Below are 17,914 nucleotides of genomic sequence, written 5' to 3'. Positions count from 1 at the left end.
TATCTACTTTTTCTTACAGATGAATCGTAACGTAGAACTATAGGTGATTTGCTGCTTTAATGCATGTAGACTGTCGTGCACCGATGAATCTCCTGTAGTGGCTAGTAGGGGCTCATATTTATCATAGATTTGTTGTGCTCACTTGTAAATAATATGGTATATGCGCATCTTATATCACAAGAGATCTATCATACTTGCAACACATCTATCATCACTACATGTTGGTGTATGTAGGAAATATTATTGTTTATAGGAGAATACGTGTGTTCATTAATAAGTTGATGTTGACTATCTAATGTTATTGTATTAGTAGCTTGTTGCCTGTTAACGCCTTTGTGTGAACTATTGTGTGCATGACAGGTTCTTTAGTCTTGCTCTTATATGAACCGTCACTGGATGTTTACATTCGTCGTAAGTTGCACTGCGTGTCTTTGCATTCATCATATGTTGTATATCCAGCTCTTCGGCTTGTAGAGTACTCGTGCTTCTGTTAGGTGCTTGATTGACATTAATCGTGAAGGTATCTTTGCAATCATTTCATGTCCACTTCCATTGTTTATAATATATTAGTGCATTTACTGGACACTAAATTGTTATTGACTGCAAGGGTGTTGTAACATTTGTCATTGATTTCTCTATGCAAGCTGGCTGGCAAGCTACCATATTCGTTGCACAATGACTTTGTGTTCATTATGCCAGCTTCCATGCTGATTTGGTATGTCAGCTTTCATTTATTGTGGGGTCGAATATATTTGCTTGTATGTCGATGTTGACCTCCGGACATTGTTGCATTCATTTCATATCCTTTATATCTTACTCATGAGTATGCCACCCTTGATTGAGATGAATTGCTTGTACTTAGATTATTTATTCCCCTTAATTCAATCGATTCTTACATGTTGATGTTTGCTTGCAACCAAGTGGCATTTTGTAATTTTTCCATCATGAGTCCTCTGATTATTCATTAGATTTCAATTAAATTACTTGAACCTTGTTTTAGGATTTGTATTTTCAATTTGATTGTGAATTTTAAAGTTTAGGGTCCAATTCTGTGTTGTTTTTATTATTATTATTATTTTTTTCCAATTCTTTGTTGTTTATTTTATAAGTTCTATTCCTCACCGTTGTTCAAGTCAAATCCCATGTGGCCCAATTTGCATATTCAGTTCCCTACATTTTGTTTAAGTTTTGGTCCCCTGGATTTGTTCATGTCTTGTTCGTTTTTAGTCTAAATTTTAACATCCTCTTGGCGTCTCCCCCATTTAAGGGAAACTTCAGGAGTCTTAACCTGCCCACCACTTCAGAGAAAGATGTATATGGTCGATATCGAGTGACACCATGGCTATAATCTTTAATCCCACCATGTCAAAGAAAGACGTGCATGGGTCTTCAGGGGTACCTATTTGGAAAAGCAATTTTTTTTCCCGCAGGCACTCATGCACATTCACTAGTACTTAAATTTTACTCCACCACGCTAAGAAATATGTGCACATGACTCACCTACCTTATCGCAAGTGCCACACCGGTTTCCTTCCCACCAGGGGCGGAACCCGATGTAATCCATGGGAGAGATTATTACGTGCCGATTAGACACAGAGAACCGTTCGGTTTTGTCTATGTGAACAGTAAAAGCGCAATTCACTGTTCACATAGACAAATCGGACATGTCTCTGTGTCCGGTCTCCACACATAATAATTTCTCTTGTTTGGAACAACATTCTTACTTCTTCTTAAAACAGTTTTTTAGTATAAAATTTAAAATTTTTGTAGTAAAAAGCTACTTAAAAAACAGTAAGAAAACGGTCTCAAATAAAGCCTAACTTCATAGTGTATCTGGATCATATGCTTTTGTGATCATAACTTGGATCTGTAACAAATTACAACAAAAAATAATCTGTGGTTTGTCTTTCTACAGTGTAGATTTTTACATGCAAAGGGTTCTGATTACATCTAATTAAGAGGTAAGCTTAGCTGCATCTGTACAGATTAGATCTGTGATCTGTTATTTCAACATAAAAACATCTCATGCAATGGAAAATGTTGAATCAGAATATTCTAATTCAAATTTAATTAAGATGGCAGATTTATCTTAAGATTAAAATTTACGTGCATTCATTTCAAAATAAAAATGTTTGTTATGAATAAAATCGGTTCTCCTCACCTTTAGTCTTTTTTTTTTTCAAGGCCAGATATCAGAATGAATATTATGAATAAAATTGATTTAATATCTTAGGTTCGCAGCCATGTTTTATTGATGTTTACATTATGAATAAAATTGATTTAATATCCCAAACGAAGCCTAATATAAAAAATTGATTGGCCTGCTCTTTACTTAATCGATATTTTTAAATTTAGCATCACCCATGTGAAATTAGTTTGGCTAGTTCACTTCCTTGGACAATGTGGTGGACACCAAGAATGAGGCTAACTAATTGTAAAATTTTGCAATAAATGAACTTTTGAAGAAAATAATGAAAGGAGATTATAAGAAAGGGGATTATGATTTGTTTTAACGCATGGAATTGAGATTAAGTAACCCTCTTTTGGGATGAAAAATAATAATTTTTTTGTACTAAAAAGTTAATTTAAGAAGCAGTAAGAAAACTGTACGGCTTTCTTCCTGCTTCTTAAACTGACTTTCTAGTACAAAGATTGAAAAATTTTAACTAGAAAGCTGTTTTAAGAAATAATAAGAAAGTCGTCACAAATGAAGCCTAATGATTGGTTGCCTAATATGAGCTGATTTTGATGTTGACTTACAACCTATTCTAATGTATTATTGCTTTGATGCAAGCATCACAACTACCATCATCATCAATATCATCTTGTATGTTCTAAAATAGTTTATTTATAATTTTTCATCATGTTGTTAGGTTACACTGTCATAATGTATGTGATATAATGAGTCATGCAAGTGATGTTATGGAGTCAAGTATATTATTAATTGTATTGGTTTTTTACCAATTCATCATGCATGATGATCATGATAGCTGTGCGGAAAGACTTCACTTATCTTTTCATCTATTCTCAACTTCCATCTTCTTTAAACTTGAGCTTAATTTTAATTTGAATATTTATAATAGGGTTCAAATATGGTTCATTAAAAATTATGGCTATGTATATTTGATTTGAGTTTGACTAATTTCCTAATCAAACAAGTCTTGCCTATTAACAAGTAGCATTATTTAACAACTTATTAGTTAATCTAATCAATTTTATTGAATCTATTAATGAGCAACTTATTTTCTTTTCAAACAATATTTTAATTGAATGAACTATTAGATAAAAGAAGTATTTTAATCAAAGATAAGCATTCATCTTTTATTCATATACAAAATTAATCTAATATAAAAAATAAGACCACTACATATTCATAAATTAATAAACTTATAATCAAATTTTTTTTAAATTATTCTATGCGGACAATAGACTGTACGGAGACGAATCAGGATGTGTCACATCACCTAATACACAGATGCGATACACAACAAAGTGTTAAGGTGGCGTGATCTAATTCGCCTTGAAACGGCATCCATATCCGCCAATAATTATTTCACCAAATTTTTAGTGGACATTTCATGGAGCTTCAATTAATCGTTGTAATGATTATGTTTATAAATTGTAAATGATGTTATTTATGATCATTAATCACTAAAATATAAAATTATAAATTTATCAAAAAAGTGTTCAAATTTGTTCCATTGAGTAATTAACTGATCATAAAAAAGTTTTAATCGGGCTTAAACAATAGTACCTTTTTTTCATTTGAACACTTCCAAAATAAGAATTAAAAACTGAACATAACCAGCAAAGTTCATCACAAATCTCCCTCTCCATCAAAATGATACAAAAGAATAACACATTAGAAAGGAGGAAAGCAGTCCAGCAGTACTAACCTCTGCTCACATATCCACAGCCACCCGGTCGTAGAGATGAGCGGGAAGCCTGGGAGTTGCCACAGCCTTCAATGGCGTGTGCATGAAAGTAACCATTCCAGGATTTTCCCTCATGTCGACGTCCTCCGCCTTCACCCCTTCCGGCAACGACCACTCGAAGTGATGAATCAGATGCCCTAGCATCGACTGCACCAGATTTATCCCGAGCTGGGCGCCAGGGCAGACTCTTCGTCCCGCGCCGAACGGGAGGACTCTGAAATCATGGCCTCTGATGTCGATATCTTCTTCTTCGAACCTCTCGGGCCGGAACTCGAGAGGGCTCGTCCAGACCTTGGGGTCGCGAGCTAAGGCCCAGACATTGACGTGAATGTTGGAGCCCTTGGGGATGTCGAAGCCGCCGATTTTGACGTTTGCGGTGGCTTTGTGAGGGAGCATGAGAGGGGTGGGAGGGTGAAGGCGGAGAGACTCCTTCACGGCGCATTGGAGGTAGGGGAGGTTTGGGAAGTCCGATTCAGTCATGATGCGGTCGGTGCCGATGACGCGGTCGAGCTCTTCCTGGAGCTTGCGTTGGACGCCGGGGTTCTTTACGAGCTCTGCCATGGCCCATTCGACTGTGATCACGGTTGTGTCCATGCCTGCTGTGATCATGTCCTGCAATGTACACGCATAGCCATTTAAATCCTGAAAGCTGACTTCTCTCTACTCATCTATGACTGGAATCAGGTACTTGTCACGTATTTATGAATGTAAATGATATACTCATTGGTAGGACTGAGGATTGAGCCATCTACATGCTTATTCAAAATTTGAACATTAAATTCTGCATGAAACATTTAGGGCCGCCTATCAGAACCTTTGTGGGAATTCGAATTCACAAACACAACTTATACTTCCTTATACAACAATGATAAGGCAATGACATCCTTAAAAAAATTCTCTGCAACCTCATAGATTCCTTATAATACCTAACAATTAAGGGTGTCAATATTTGACACGACCCAAAAATTCCAGTTTAAGGTTAACTCGGACCCGAAATGAGTCGGGTTCGGGTTCAGCAAATCAACCCGTTTCAAAAATCGGGTTGGGTTCGAGCTGCCCAGTAACCTAAAATTGCCTCGTTTTTTAAGCCCGAAAACCCTTTTTTGACCCGGAAATCCGAGATTGACCCATTTTTTTACCCACTTTTAACCCGAAAATCGGAGATTGACCCATTTTTTTACCAGAAAACTAGTAATTTTTTGTCCGTCCCAAGTCATTTGGGTCGTGTTGGGTTGACCCGGACCCCAAAGCGGGTCAGGTTATGGTCCAAAAAACCAACCTGTTCGCCGAAACGGGTCGGGTTCAGGTTGACTCGAATAATGCCGTGTCAATTTCAGATTTGACCCGAACCCGACCCGTGACCCGAAATTGGCACCCGTACTAACAATCACTCAACTAAACATTTCACTCATCATCAATCAATTTTTTCAACATATGCATAATCTTCTACCAGCCCATCAAGGTGGTATACTTCAATTCTCATAACTAACCAGCAAAAATCTTCACAAAATCACTACCTACAAACAGATTTCAGTCTTTACAACAAGCTGACAGTTCAACCAAGACCGATCAGTTTGAGGGGAGGTAATGATGAGAGCCACTAGAAGAACAAAATGGGAGCAGCAAATTCGCTTCCTCTCAGTCTCAACCATCGGATCAGAAATACCTACACAACCATCATCATACACTTGTAAAGCATACCTTTACCTGCCAAAATACTTAGTCTTCCCCTATCACTTCATATATACAACACCATGTAAAGGCAAAAATGATATAATAGTAATGTAACATCAAGGAACTAATACAGATTTATGTTCTTGCATGTTTTTCTGTTTTTCTTTTATTATGATATCTTCAATTAGGTTAGTGGCATCTTAAGATAAATTCTGATGATATCTAAATGCTGGTCAAATCTCCCAACATATAAAGATTAGGTTGATGGCTAAAATAAATGAAAAAGAAAGATAAAAAACAATGTTGATTTTCTACATAATAATAGATTGTTTTAGTAAAAAAAAAATTAAATAAAACGCATTGCATTTGATAAAAAATATTGTTATCTGAAAAACGTTGTTATCTATATAACATTAAAATTAAAAGCTTCTAAGAAATAACCTTGTTAATGTTATTCTTTTACCACATATTACCAATCAAAGATCAAATTACCAAAATCTACGTATCCAGATGTTAAATCCCACCACCACACACACATTAGTCCATCTGATGGAAACAAATGAAAAATGAAGAATTAAAATCACAGTTGAGCTTTCTAAAAAATATATCATTTAAGTAAGATAACATTGATACTAATAACTTCTAAGAAATAACATCATTAATGGGTTCTCTTTTACCATATAATACCAACGAAAGATCAAATTTCCAATTTCACCCACTGACATGAGACCCTGTCACAGGCAATACAGAGTGCCAAAGAACACAATCCTTGAATTATTCTGTTCATCTATGACTTGTTTTTGGCAGATTAGTCTAGGAAATCAGACCAAAATTAGCATTCCAAGCAGTCATGGAAATTTAATTGTGCAGACGAATATGATTAAACCCTCCAAAACAACTTATGCATATAAATAAAGGTGCAGATATAGATAGATTTAGACGGTATGGATATTGTAGATCATTCATTAGGCATTTAACATAAAATGGTGAATAATATGGTGCTTACCCATAGTAGTCCGATAATAGTATCCTCACTGAGATCATACTTGTCTTGTAGTGTGAGAAGTGCATCTACAAAGTGCTGCCTTGCACCACCTTTCTCACGTGCTTGTGTATGCTCTTCCATAATGACACGGGTAAGGCGATCTCTTCGAGCACCGTGCTTGGTATAGGCCTCCTCATCAAGGGGAAACATCCATCTGATCCAATCAATGTACTCAGCAAGAGAGAGAGATGCGCCAAATTTGAGGCCATTGGCCACTATAGCTTTGAATTCAGTGCCTTGGTCATCCAATACACCCTCAGAGTTCACAAAACGTTTTCCAAATGCAAGCCTTGTTATGTTGTTGAAAGCCACACCTGAAAGGTGGTTCCTCACTACCAAGCTTTGTCCAACTTTGTCTGAAAAGCACAAGCCATGAATTTAATTGCTTTAACAGTTATAAAATATTCCATGACGTTACAACATGAACTTTAAACTAGGCCTCTCAAAAAAGAAGATCGTTTGATCTTGTTCGGCTCAAGTTTGATTATCTAGCAAGCCAAATACTAAGGTCATTTTCGGTCTTGTTTGGCTTGATGATAAGATGTTAGTTTTATATGTTTATGTATGTATATATGCACGTGATGACATATATATTCTATGAGTTATATGAATTCTAGACTTTATATCCATGAACATTCTGTGGTCAGCTTTATAAGTTAACAAGAGAAATATTAATAAATAAATTTGACTCATTTGCTGGATAAGTCGAGTCGAACAATACTTAACTCACTCAAACTCAACTTGCAAATGCCACAACTTTAAACCAACGTAAATGGCAATGATTAAAAAAGATATAATGTTAGCAAGAAAGTGTGTTGAAACATACTTAACATCACTTACCATATTCATCCTAATTATCAACAACATCAGTAGCCTTCAATTATTAATTGGAATCCACGAAAATAAATATAGACCCAAATCCTAGCCATCAAATAGGCAAATATGGAAAATAATTTTCTCGGTTAAACAAAGTTATATGAAACTCGAACAAAATGGAATAATCCTAAAACAGTAAAACATTTTACATGTTAGCTACAATAGATCCCCTTTTTTGATATCTGCTACTGCCTGCTAAGAACAATCTTATATGTATTAGTTGGTTACTTGGTTTAGTATTGTGAGGAACAACATTTATTAAATCATGGAGTATAACCCAAAGTTAGTTTTAGGCTTTGTTTGGGATGGCTTTCTTGCTGCTTTTTAAAACATCTTTTTAGCATAAAAATTAAAAAAGTTGTATTAAAAAACTGCTTTAAGAAGCAGTAAGAAAGTCGTCCCAAACAAAACCTTAATGTAGCCAAGTTCAGAAAATATTTACGTCAATTTGTTCTTCTGAGGCAATGGAATTATTTTGGTAATGATCAGTTCTTTTATTTTTTAAAAATTGACCACAACGTAAAAACACTATCATAAAACATAAATTATTTCTCTAATCAAGAACTAAACCTCATGCAAATCATAATTTAGCTACTATTCAGATGAACATCACATTCAAATGTGGATCAACTAGATCATTCAAGCTTATCACATTTTAATTACAATTAAACAAAAAATTTTGCATTAAATCTCACACCTTAAATTGAATAATTTAATGCAGAGGCGTGGTTAACTTGAAATTTGTTGGCTAAACATCTAATCCAGGCTTTGCTTATGAATAAATGATTCTATCCTTTTAAATGGATAATAAATAATAAATTATTAAAAATGCATATTTTTTCAAAATGATCATCGACCACACTTAAAATTAATAATTTAATCCAGAGGCGTTATTAATTTGAAACATTCGGGAGCGAACTACCAATCCTGGCTTAATTTGGATAAGGGGTCCATTCTGTAGGATTATGATTATAAGTAATTACATATTAAATACTTAAATTTGTTTCTTAATTTATAAAATACTCTAATGATATATAAATAAATATAAAAATTTAAATATTCAATATATTAAAAAAATATGTGATATGCACCTATAAATCACTATAGGATACAGTAGCGACCACAAGGCATGTTGCTTGTACTTGAAAAATCTGGTCAACTAATCTGGTGGACAGTGGGCACCTCAACTTCTACACCAACTCAAAGTCTCCAACACGCCAAAACCCAATTCTTCGCATTAAAATAATCAAATCACGAAGGTAAATGTCACGAAATCATAAACTCAAATCTAAAATTAATTGTAATCCAAACCCTCACCGGAAAAAAAAAATAGCAGAAATCAAGAGAAACAAAGAACAAAGATCAATACCCTTTCTTGTCGCCTCCCGGTAAATAGAATCCACCATCGCAGTAACCTCATCCTCCCTAATCGGCCGCAACGCCTCAAGCCGCTTCGGCGAGAACAGCTCCAGATTACAGACCTTTCTAACCTTCACATAATGAGGTCCATAGTCCGCCCATATCAAATCCTTCCCATCTCGGCTGAATCGAGCAGCCGATCTACTCCGAGGACGATCAGCCAGCAACTGATCCTTCTCCTTGAGCACTTCCCTCGCGAGATCCGAGCTCGATACAACAACATTCAGCGTCGTCCCAAACCACACCGACATAATCGGACCGTACCTCGCCGCCCACTCCGCGAAGCAACGGAATCGCACTGGCTTGATGTCGTAGAGGTTTCCAACCACCGGCCATGGCCGGGGTCCCGGCGGGAGGCGGAAGCGAAGTCGCCGCCAGAGCGCCGCCGTGATGACGATCGCCGCTGCAGCGACGGCGGCGGTCCAAGTTGATAAGGCCATTTGCTGTGATTGGGATGGGCAACACTCGCACCCACTATCCACAATTTGGTGAAACAGGGTGTCAGTGGATGTATATATAGGTGTGAAAGCGGCGGACGGTAGGTAGCTAAAACAGTTACTCAGCGATCTTATGCAGCGGTAGATGTTTGTTGAAAACAATTTCTCACAATTAGGTCCTGTGATGCTAATCAGGTGAACTCCGCACGAATCGTGATGAAGTTTTAATATATTTTGTGGCCAGCACAGTTGAACTTAAGTTATTTACCAAGCAACGCTGCATTTGATTTTATTTATGGCGTGGTATTATTATTATTTTTAGAGATAATTTTCAAATCTTTTTAATATTTGCATACCTAACAACTCTTCTTCGTAATTTGATTAAAACGACAAATAAAAATAAGAGAATGTCAATTATATAAATAATTAATATTTAATTATTATGCAAAAAAAGGTTCTTTTTGGTTTCCCTTTTTAATTTTAGTGAGAGTAACAATTAGTAAAATATAGAAGATTAATTAAATAAAATCAACACATAATTATTTATTAATATGTTAGGTTGACATGAAGTATGACTATTTTTTTGTTGGTTGCGTCTATAGACCAATAATATTGATAAATCTTGATAATCCGACTCAGAGCAAGCCTAAAAAATTTAGGTTCAGATTGATCGGTTTAACAAATGAGTTGGATTCAACATCGAAATTTCAGCCAAATTAATTTTCAAAAAATACTCATTTAATTTTATTTTCCTTAAAATGATAAGTCTGATCATTTGACCTACCAAGCAAGTGTCCACTAAAGTGGATGATCTAGGATGGTGGCTACCCAAAGATAAGATTATTCGGGGCGAAATAAGTCCCTATCAAATTACATCTAACGCTAGAGAAAATATCAATATAAAATGTTAGGTCTGGTCATTTGACCCACCAAGCCAATGTCCACTAGAGTGGACGGTCTAGGATGGTGGCTACTGAACGACATCATCCTTCGGGGCCAAATGAGTCCCTATCAAATTGCATCTAACGCTAGAGAAAATATTTTAATAAAATGTTAGGTTTGATTATTTGACCCACCAAGCCAGTGTCCACCAGATCGAATGGACGATCTCGGTTGGTGGCCGCCCAATGACAACAGTCTTCGATAAAATCTCACCACCGTAAAATCAATGGATTTAACATTCTTCTCGCCACTGCAAAACCGACGGCCTGTCCACCAAACTTGTATGATCATAATTAAATGATAAACATACATATTATTTGGACTTTGGTACTTTGGTTGGTTTGTAAATTAATTTTTAAAGTCAAATTGACGCCAAACTCAACTGCCTCAAATGATTTTGGTATAAGTGGCTTTGACGAAATTTAAATTTAATAGCAAAATAAAATTATGTAATTATATAAATTAGTTGTAGGAAGAAATTAGGTTGAACTGTTGAAGATATATATGGTTTGGTGGTTGGTGGGGTTGGTGGAGAGAATGACTTCAGAAATGGTGGGGCCCATTTCTCCCCATTTTGAAATTTTAGTATGAAAGGTTGGTGAGTCTGCGGACTGCCTGCTGAGAGCATCATCGCGGTTTTATGTGGAGAAAGTCATATGAATAAATAAATAAATAAAAACACTAAAAAGGTGAATACTTTGCGTGATATATATATATATATGATACATCATCACAAAATTAGCTTGATCAGGCACGAATCTCGAGGCAAAAACTAGTTGATTCATTTCACTTCATCACTATTCCATCGATCCTTTTGTCGATCACAAGTTGACATTTGCCTTCGCAGTCCCTCTCTCTTGACTCGTCACATCTCCTTCCATATGTTTGCACTCTCTCCCCTTCTTGTGCTTTTATAGAAATTCATAAAGTTGTCGTTAGCAAAGAAGTGAGAAAATCACACAGTAGCTCTGAAGTGAGGGCGTCGAAGCATTTAAGCAATGTATGGTGAAATGAAGAAGTCGTGTGGGGGATAAAAGTCCCACATGAGCTCACTAGTAGTCATTAATGGGCCCAGCGATGACGCAGTCTAGCGAAGCTCCAAATAAGGGCATCAACAGGTCTAGGTAGTATGTGGATGAAGTGAAGGCGTCGCCCAGTAGCTTGAAGTTGCATATGAGCTCGCTGGGAGAATGAATCAACTGACACAATTGTGGTGAGATCCTGCAAGTCCATTAATGGAGTTAACATAGTGTTGGATGATAGAAATAGTAAAGTCAACATGTTAATGTATGGATAATAATATTTTAGATGTCATATATGTAAATCCCCAATAAACAAATCTGTTGTAAATGCCCAAAATTATCATTTAACTTCATAAGAAGTGTATTCATGGATCCTGAATTAAAATTTGCTTATAATACGCATAATAACACAATTAATTGAGATATTATAGGTGGCATAACACTACAATTTTCTTATTTATTACATCAAAATACAAATATTCATATTTAAAATACCTTAGATCCAAAAGTTCTTCATGGGTGTCACCCTAACCCTAATCACAAGATTAGCTAAAGTAACAAAGAGAGAAGAGAGATGAGTGAGTCAGAAGAAGAGTTATAGAGTTTTAATACTCTTTATGAACAGTGAAACTAGCATTATCCAAAATATAACTATCAATCCTATATTTTATAGGATTGGAAATGCTACAAGAGAGGATATACCTAAAATAAAAATAAAATAATACATGATATGATTCATCCAAACACAAGGAAATACATTAATTGCACTTTGGACTCTTATATTTGAAGGGGCTCTAGGGAGCCTATGGCAAATGCATGTGGAGAGTGCCTTTATAAAGTGCCTGTAATGAGTGCCTCTATTGAATAATCTCTTAAGTTGGAAGGGTTAGCTAGGTTGATGTAATTGTCATTATTGAGTTAGAATAGTTTACCATCTCCTATTGATTTGAAGCTTTTGATATATGTGAGTTCCATCACATAGGTGAGTTCTTTCATGGTTCACCCATCCTAATAAGGTGTAACACCTACGAAATCAGTGCACCGTTTTTCCTGTTCTGACCTGATTCATGGCACGTAACCCACAAAATTTCTGCATGTAATGTCTCTTGCATGTGTCTGAAATTATTTGTATGCGTGAATGTCTGAGTTTGTTCTGGAGCATGTCCAATGGATTTGTGTGCATGACTTGGAAATCTATTATTTTACACCTACGGGCAACATGGCGCCAAGGTAGGCGGTGTTGCAGCATTGAGCTCTTTCTCTTTTGCCCAAATTAATTATATGTTATGACGATGGGAGCGGTGCTGCAGCACCGTGCTCTCCAAGAGGGATCGTTGCAGCATGAAAGATCTAGCATCGTGGCTCCAAGCCCAATTTTTAGATAAAAACATCCATATTAATTATTTTTTAATTATAAAAGAATCATTTCTTCCCGAATAAGCAGCTAGCTAGAGAGAGAAAGGAGGAATCTAGTGAGAGAAAGCTAGGTTTGGGCAACTCCTGACTGTTTTTGGCTATCGGCACAGTTCTAAAAGTTACTCAGATCGAAGTATGTTATATTTTATTTATTTCAATTTTTAACAATACAAAAAATTTGAGATTTTCCTAATTCAACTTATAATTTCATAGTGGAAAAACATAAATAATTATATGATCACTAAACATTTACTATGTAACTTTATGTATGTTATAGAGACATTGATCTCGGATATTTTGACATCTTTTTGAAAAAAATTTTACCGAGTAAATTGAGAAGTGTGCTATTTTATTCAATTAAAAAATAATTTTGATCCTAAAATTAATGTTGTGGTACAATCCAAGCTTTAAAATAATATTTTGAATATTCCTCAGGTAACATTCTCAAACTGTAAATAAGAAAATTAATATTTTTATGTATTCATGTAACTTTATGGGTTGAAAAGGAGTCAATGTATATTGATAGTTTAGAATTCAAATTATGGTATTCATATATGAGTCATAGTAGAAATAATGTATGTGTGATTACAGATAAAAGTTTGAAAAATAATGTTGTAAAAATTAATAGAATTAGTGATAGAATTATAATTTTAAAGATTATTGTTGATGCTAAAATTATTAATATTACAAGTGCTTATTCAGTTATTCTCAAGTAGTTTTGGATATTTATTCAAAATTAAAATTTTAAAATAACTTAAAAGAATTAATGCAAATGATACATCTTAAAGAAACAATTTTTTATTAGAGGAGATTTAAATGGGCATGTTAATAAAGCAGTAGAAGATTATAAAAATATTCATGGTGAGCATAAGTTTGGATCAACTAATAAAGGTTGTAGAACCAAATTAAATTTTGCTCTAACTTATGATTTTATAATTACTAATACATTATTTAAGAAAATAGAAAATCATCTCATCACTTTTAAAAATGAATATAATAAAACTCATATTAATTATTTTTCTATAACATTCAATTCTTAAATTTTTCAATTTTTTTTTCAAATTTAATAGAAATTATATGCATGATGTGCCAGTTACATGTTATATAAAAATAATTTATTATTCAAAATCAAAATGCCAAAGTGGCGTATCACATCTAAATCTAAATGTACTGAAATGATAATTGATTATGGATGGATTTATAGTAATCGTCAATGATCTCTACCCACTACCCCCATTTTTTCTACGCATGCAATTAATAGTTCTTTCTTGGCTATTGTGGAATGATTTTCTTTGCCTTTGTGAACAATTTAATCATACGCAATAGTGAATGCATCTAAATTGTGACTTTATGTTAAGGGGCTGTTTGGCTGAAATACAAAATGGTGTAAAGGATTACAAATGCAATGGATTTTGAAATTTCAAATGCTTGATTGGATGCAAAAGAAATGCAAAGAAAAGTAAATATAATATAAATTATTTTAATTCGGTTTTTAAGTAAATCAATTTCTTTCAATTTTGAGCGAAAACTATTTACACCACAAGCAGGCTCGCTTGACCGCCACCTCCGCCGCCAAACAACCCTGCACATTGTCATCGCCGCCACTGCCACCACCCTCCGCCAATCACCACAGCCACAACCGTTGCACGCCGATCGCCGTCCACCGCCATCTTTGAACTTTACATCATATTCATTACTTTTAACCAAACAAAAAAAAATTAAGATGCATCAGCCAAATAATTTAAAAATATTAATTTTATATTATATATATTTTTTACACTACATTCTTTTTTTTAACCAATCAAACAGCACCTCGGCCGCTCATGCAGATGATTTTTATTTTTATCTACTCCTAAAATGTCAGCAGGCGAAGCTCAAGAAAAAAGTGTCACTGGCTTAAGCAGCAATAATATGTTTTTTTGATAATATTGTGCTTAATGTGTTTGATTTTAAGTCCACAAAGACGAGATGTTTCCTACGCTGCACATATGCGAGATGATAAAAAAGTCATGCATGAAACGTAATCATGATTATAACTTTAATAGCAGTTTACATATAATTAACTTTTATTGTTGGGCTTTATTTCATATAGTCTCGCTTTCTTTGAACTTCGGCCACCATATGAATTGGTTTCTATTTCATAAATCATAAAGCAAATTAAGGCTTCGTTTGAGGAGAAATTGTTACGTGCAAAATTCAGATATGTCCGGACTTCAATAAAAATACATGCATACTTGTGTATACAATTGTACATACTATGCACAAATTACAAAATTATATGCATAATTTATACAAATTTATATACAGTGTACAAGGACACGTGTCACGTTTTTATTGGAATCAGGACGTAACTCTACATCCGGTCTCCACACATAATAATCTCGTTTGGGACAACTTTTTTGTTGTTTTCAAAAATAATGTTCATCATTTGGGATAGCTTTCTTACTGCTTCTTAAAACAATTTTATAGTATAAAAATTAAAATTTTTGTAAAAAAAAAAATTTATTTTAAGAAGCAATAAAAAAAATTGTTCCAAATAATACCTAAATCAGCTGGATGTCATACAAGCAGTTGAGCACACAGCTCTTAGTAGGCCTCTAATATTTAAAATATACTTTATTTAAAGAAAAGTCTAGAAGTTTTCAGAAGTAGATAATATTCCTATCAAATAGCTGATAACAAAAAATAATGAGAATGTTTCCAAAAGATTGTTTGAAAAAAAATGACAAAGAAAAATGACTACCAACTCTTTAAACCAAAAGAGGAAAGAAAATGGGAGCTTTGCTCAGCTAACCGCATAGGAATAATTATTTTCCCATCTCTTCGAGCAATTAATTTGCTCTCAAATTCATAAGATCTCGTCATGGCAAAAGCCCCCAATCCCTCCAAAATACAGATGAAGCACGATGACCAAAATAAATAAAGAAATAAAACAGTAGAGACCCAAACACAGAGATATAAAGAGAGCTCAAAGAACAGAGATGTCAATGTGTCGGATAGTCGTTATGTATGATCTTCACAGGCCAATATCTTTAACATAGGGCTGCAAATGAACCGAGCCTTCGACGAGCTACTCATGTTTGTTTGATAAGATAAATGAATGAGCTTAAACATTTTTAATAAATACTCGATAACTAAATAAACGAACTTGAACAACTTGACGTCCGGTTTTATGTTCATGAAAAAGCTTATTAAGAAGCTAGATTAAAACTATATTAGAGTTTTAAAAAAAAAATATTGTTAAATTTAATAATTTATTTTTACTAATTCCATCTAAAATTATTTAATAATTTATTTTTCCTTTGTGCATCCGTCTAAAATCGCGAACAACCCACTCTTTGAACAAACATAAGATGAATCATAGATCATTTGTTCGTGAACGAACTCCTTTGGTAGCTCAAAAATGTTAATTAGATGTGTTCATGAACGGGCTCATTTGATAGCTTAAGAATACTCATTAGATATGTTCGTGAACGAGCTTGTTTGATAGTTTAAAAAACTTCGATAAATATGTTCACAAACATGCAATATGTAATTGTTTGTTAGAAGACTTGATAAGACTCATTTGTTATATTAATGTACATCTAGAAGAGGAGGTCGTATATAGCTCGATAACGCTCGTTTGTTTAAAGCTCCACAAGAATGAAATGAATCGAACATTAATTAAACATGAACCAAACTCGAACACTCGTTAATTTAAATGAACGAACTTGAACACAAACAAAAAAGCTCGAATCAAATTTGAACCGAACTAGAACTGTAGAACAAGGTGATAATAAATGAACTTAAACAGGAACATGCACATACTCGACTCGGCTCGATTCATTTGCAGCCTTACCTTAAACTTTTATCGAAAGAAAAAAGAAGAATAGCAGGAGAATTTCAGAAACGTACCTTAAGCAAGCTGGATTTCTTAAGAGATTTTTGTCCTTGCGATTGTTCTATATATGAGGAAAGAGAGAGCGAAAAACCCTAGAAGGCCATGCATAAAATCCTTCTTCTGTAAATAACCCTGTGGCCCTTGTTATTTATATCTCACTCCATGGCCAGCGCTACACAGCCCAATTTGGTGATGAATAATAACCAAAAGCTCAGTGCTCCAATTTGATCGTTCTTTTAACATACATTGAACCCAAAGGATTAATTTCATCCATACATTCCCTCGTAATTGTGGAGGAATTAGTCATTATGCGAAGCTGTGAACTATGACAAAAACCAAATATTGTGCATCACTATCCTGATCCTGACTGACTACGACCACCTCATTAGTGCCATAATTATTACCATTTCTCTTGGGTGAAAATTCAGATGCCTTATCAAACGCCTAAGCCTTCCATCCACCCTAGTAATGGAGAAATTATTACATGTAGAGTCCGGAAGTAGAGTTATCTCCAGACTCCAATGAAATGTTCACACATGATCAAAATATAATTTTTTATATTATGAATTACTTGTTGAGTATTTATTATATATTTCCTGAATATTTACTATGTATTTGTTGAGTGTTTAATGTATATTTAATAAATATGCAGTAAATACTCAGCAAAAATACTCAGTAAATACACAGAGGCCGGATGCAACTCTATGTCCAGACTTCGCACGTAATAATTTCTCCTAGCAATAACGTATGCTTCAGCATTCACACTCTTCTTATGGTTCTTGTCTCTAGGTCTAATTAAGAGATGGCCGAGCAATTTTGACACAACAAGAACTTACAAACATCAACATATTACTCACTTTGGCCTAAAACTTCAAAATTTTAACCTTCTTTTTGTGCAACATCCGAGAAAAATCATCTATCCAATAGTACTACAGTATAAACATCCTTAACTTTAGTGTTCTTGATAAAACTCAAACCACTACAATAAAAAAAACAACTCGATGTTTAAGATTTGTACTTTGTTGTGATTAAAGAGTCTTATAATCACTCGAAATATGAAACTAACATCATTAAAGTTATTTTTTAATGGTCTTAAAAAATAATTCTCTACTATGCAAATAAGATTCTAGCTGTAGCAAGGTAAAAAGATGGTCTTCGGTATGGAGCAATTTATCTCAAATAGGTTTAGTAACCTCATGCATATGAATGAGCTCCTACAAGTGCAAACCAGGAAGGTTTGGGTAGGTCGGATTATTTTGAAGTTTTAA

The 17,914-nt window shown here is 34.4% G+C and overlaps 1 protein-coding gene, 1 long non-coding RNA gene and 1 other non-coding gene across 3 annotated transcripts; all 3 read right to left on the bottom strand.

Annotated features, from left to right (window-relative positions):
* Positions 1-3,781: 3,781 nt before the first annotated feature.
* LOC110101632 (cytochrome P450 98A2) lies at positions 3,782-9,430 on the bottom strand. Its single transcript, XM_020829607.2, has 3 exons — positions 8,900-9,430; positions 6,616-7,010; positions 3,782-4,547 (listed from the first exon to the last, which is right to left on the bottom strand). Exons 1-3 carry the CDS (start codon positions 9,387-9,389, stop codon positions 3,903-3,905), a joined length of 1,530 nt encoding a protein of 509 aa, XP_020685266.1. The 5' UTR covers positions 9,390-9,430; the 3' UTR covers positions 3,782-3,902.
* A 4,666-nt stretch (positions 9,431-14,096) lies between these two features.
* LOC114580354 lies at positions 14,097-17,146 on the bottom strand. Its single transcript, XR_003701729.1, has 2 exons — positions 16,661-17,146; positions 14,097-14,462 (listed from the first exon to the last, which is right to left on the bottom strand). It is a non-coding gene; the product is annotated as an uncharacterized LOC114580354 (long non-coding RNA).
* On the bottom strand, positions 15,548-15,636 carry LOC114580356. The gene has a single exon (XR_003701731.1). It is a non-coding gene; the product is annotated as a small nucleolar RNA snoR128 (small nucleolar RNA).
* Positions 17,147-17,914: the final 768 nt, after the last annotated feature.

This window comes from Dendrobium catenatum, unplaced genomic scaffold, assembly GCF_001605985.2.
Source record: "Dendrobium catenatum unplaced genomic scaffold, ASM160598v2 fragScaff_scaffold_976, whole genome shotgun sequence".
NCBI classification, from domain to species: domain Eukaryota; kingdom Viridiplantae; phylum Streptophyta; class Magnoliopsida; order Asparagales; family Orchidaceae; genus Dendrobium; species Dendrobium catenatum.
Note: the sequence above shows the minus strand (reverse complement) of the source record. Positions and strands in the feature narration are given on the sequence as shown.

Excerpts from the sequence above, each read along its gene's own strand:
- LOC110101632 (XM_020829607.2), bottom strand. The coding sequence starts at position 9,389 with ATGGCCTTATCAACTTGGACCGCCGCCGTCGCTGCAGCGGCGATCGTC. Across the intron at positions 7,011-8,899 it reads CCGGGAGGCGACAAGAAAGG|ACAAAGTTGGACAAAGCTTG; the intron begins GTATTGATCTTT and ends TGTGCTTTTCAG. Across the intron at positions 4,548-6,615 it reads CTATTATCGGACTACTATGG|GACATGATCACAGCAGGCAT; the intron begins GTAAGCACCATA and ends TGTACATTGCAG.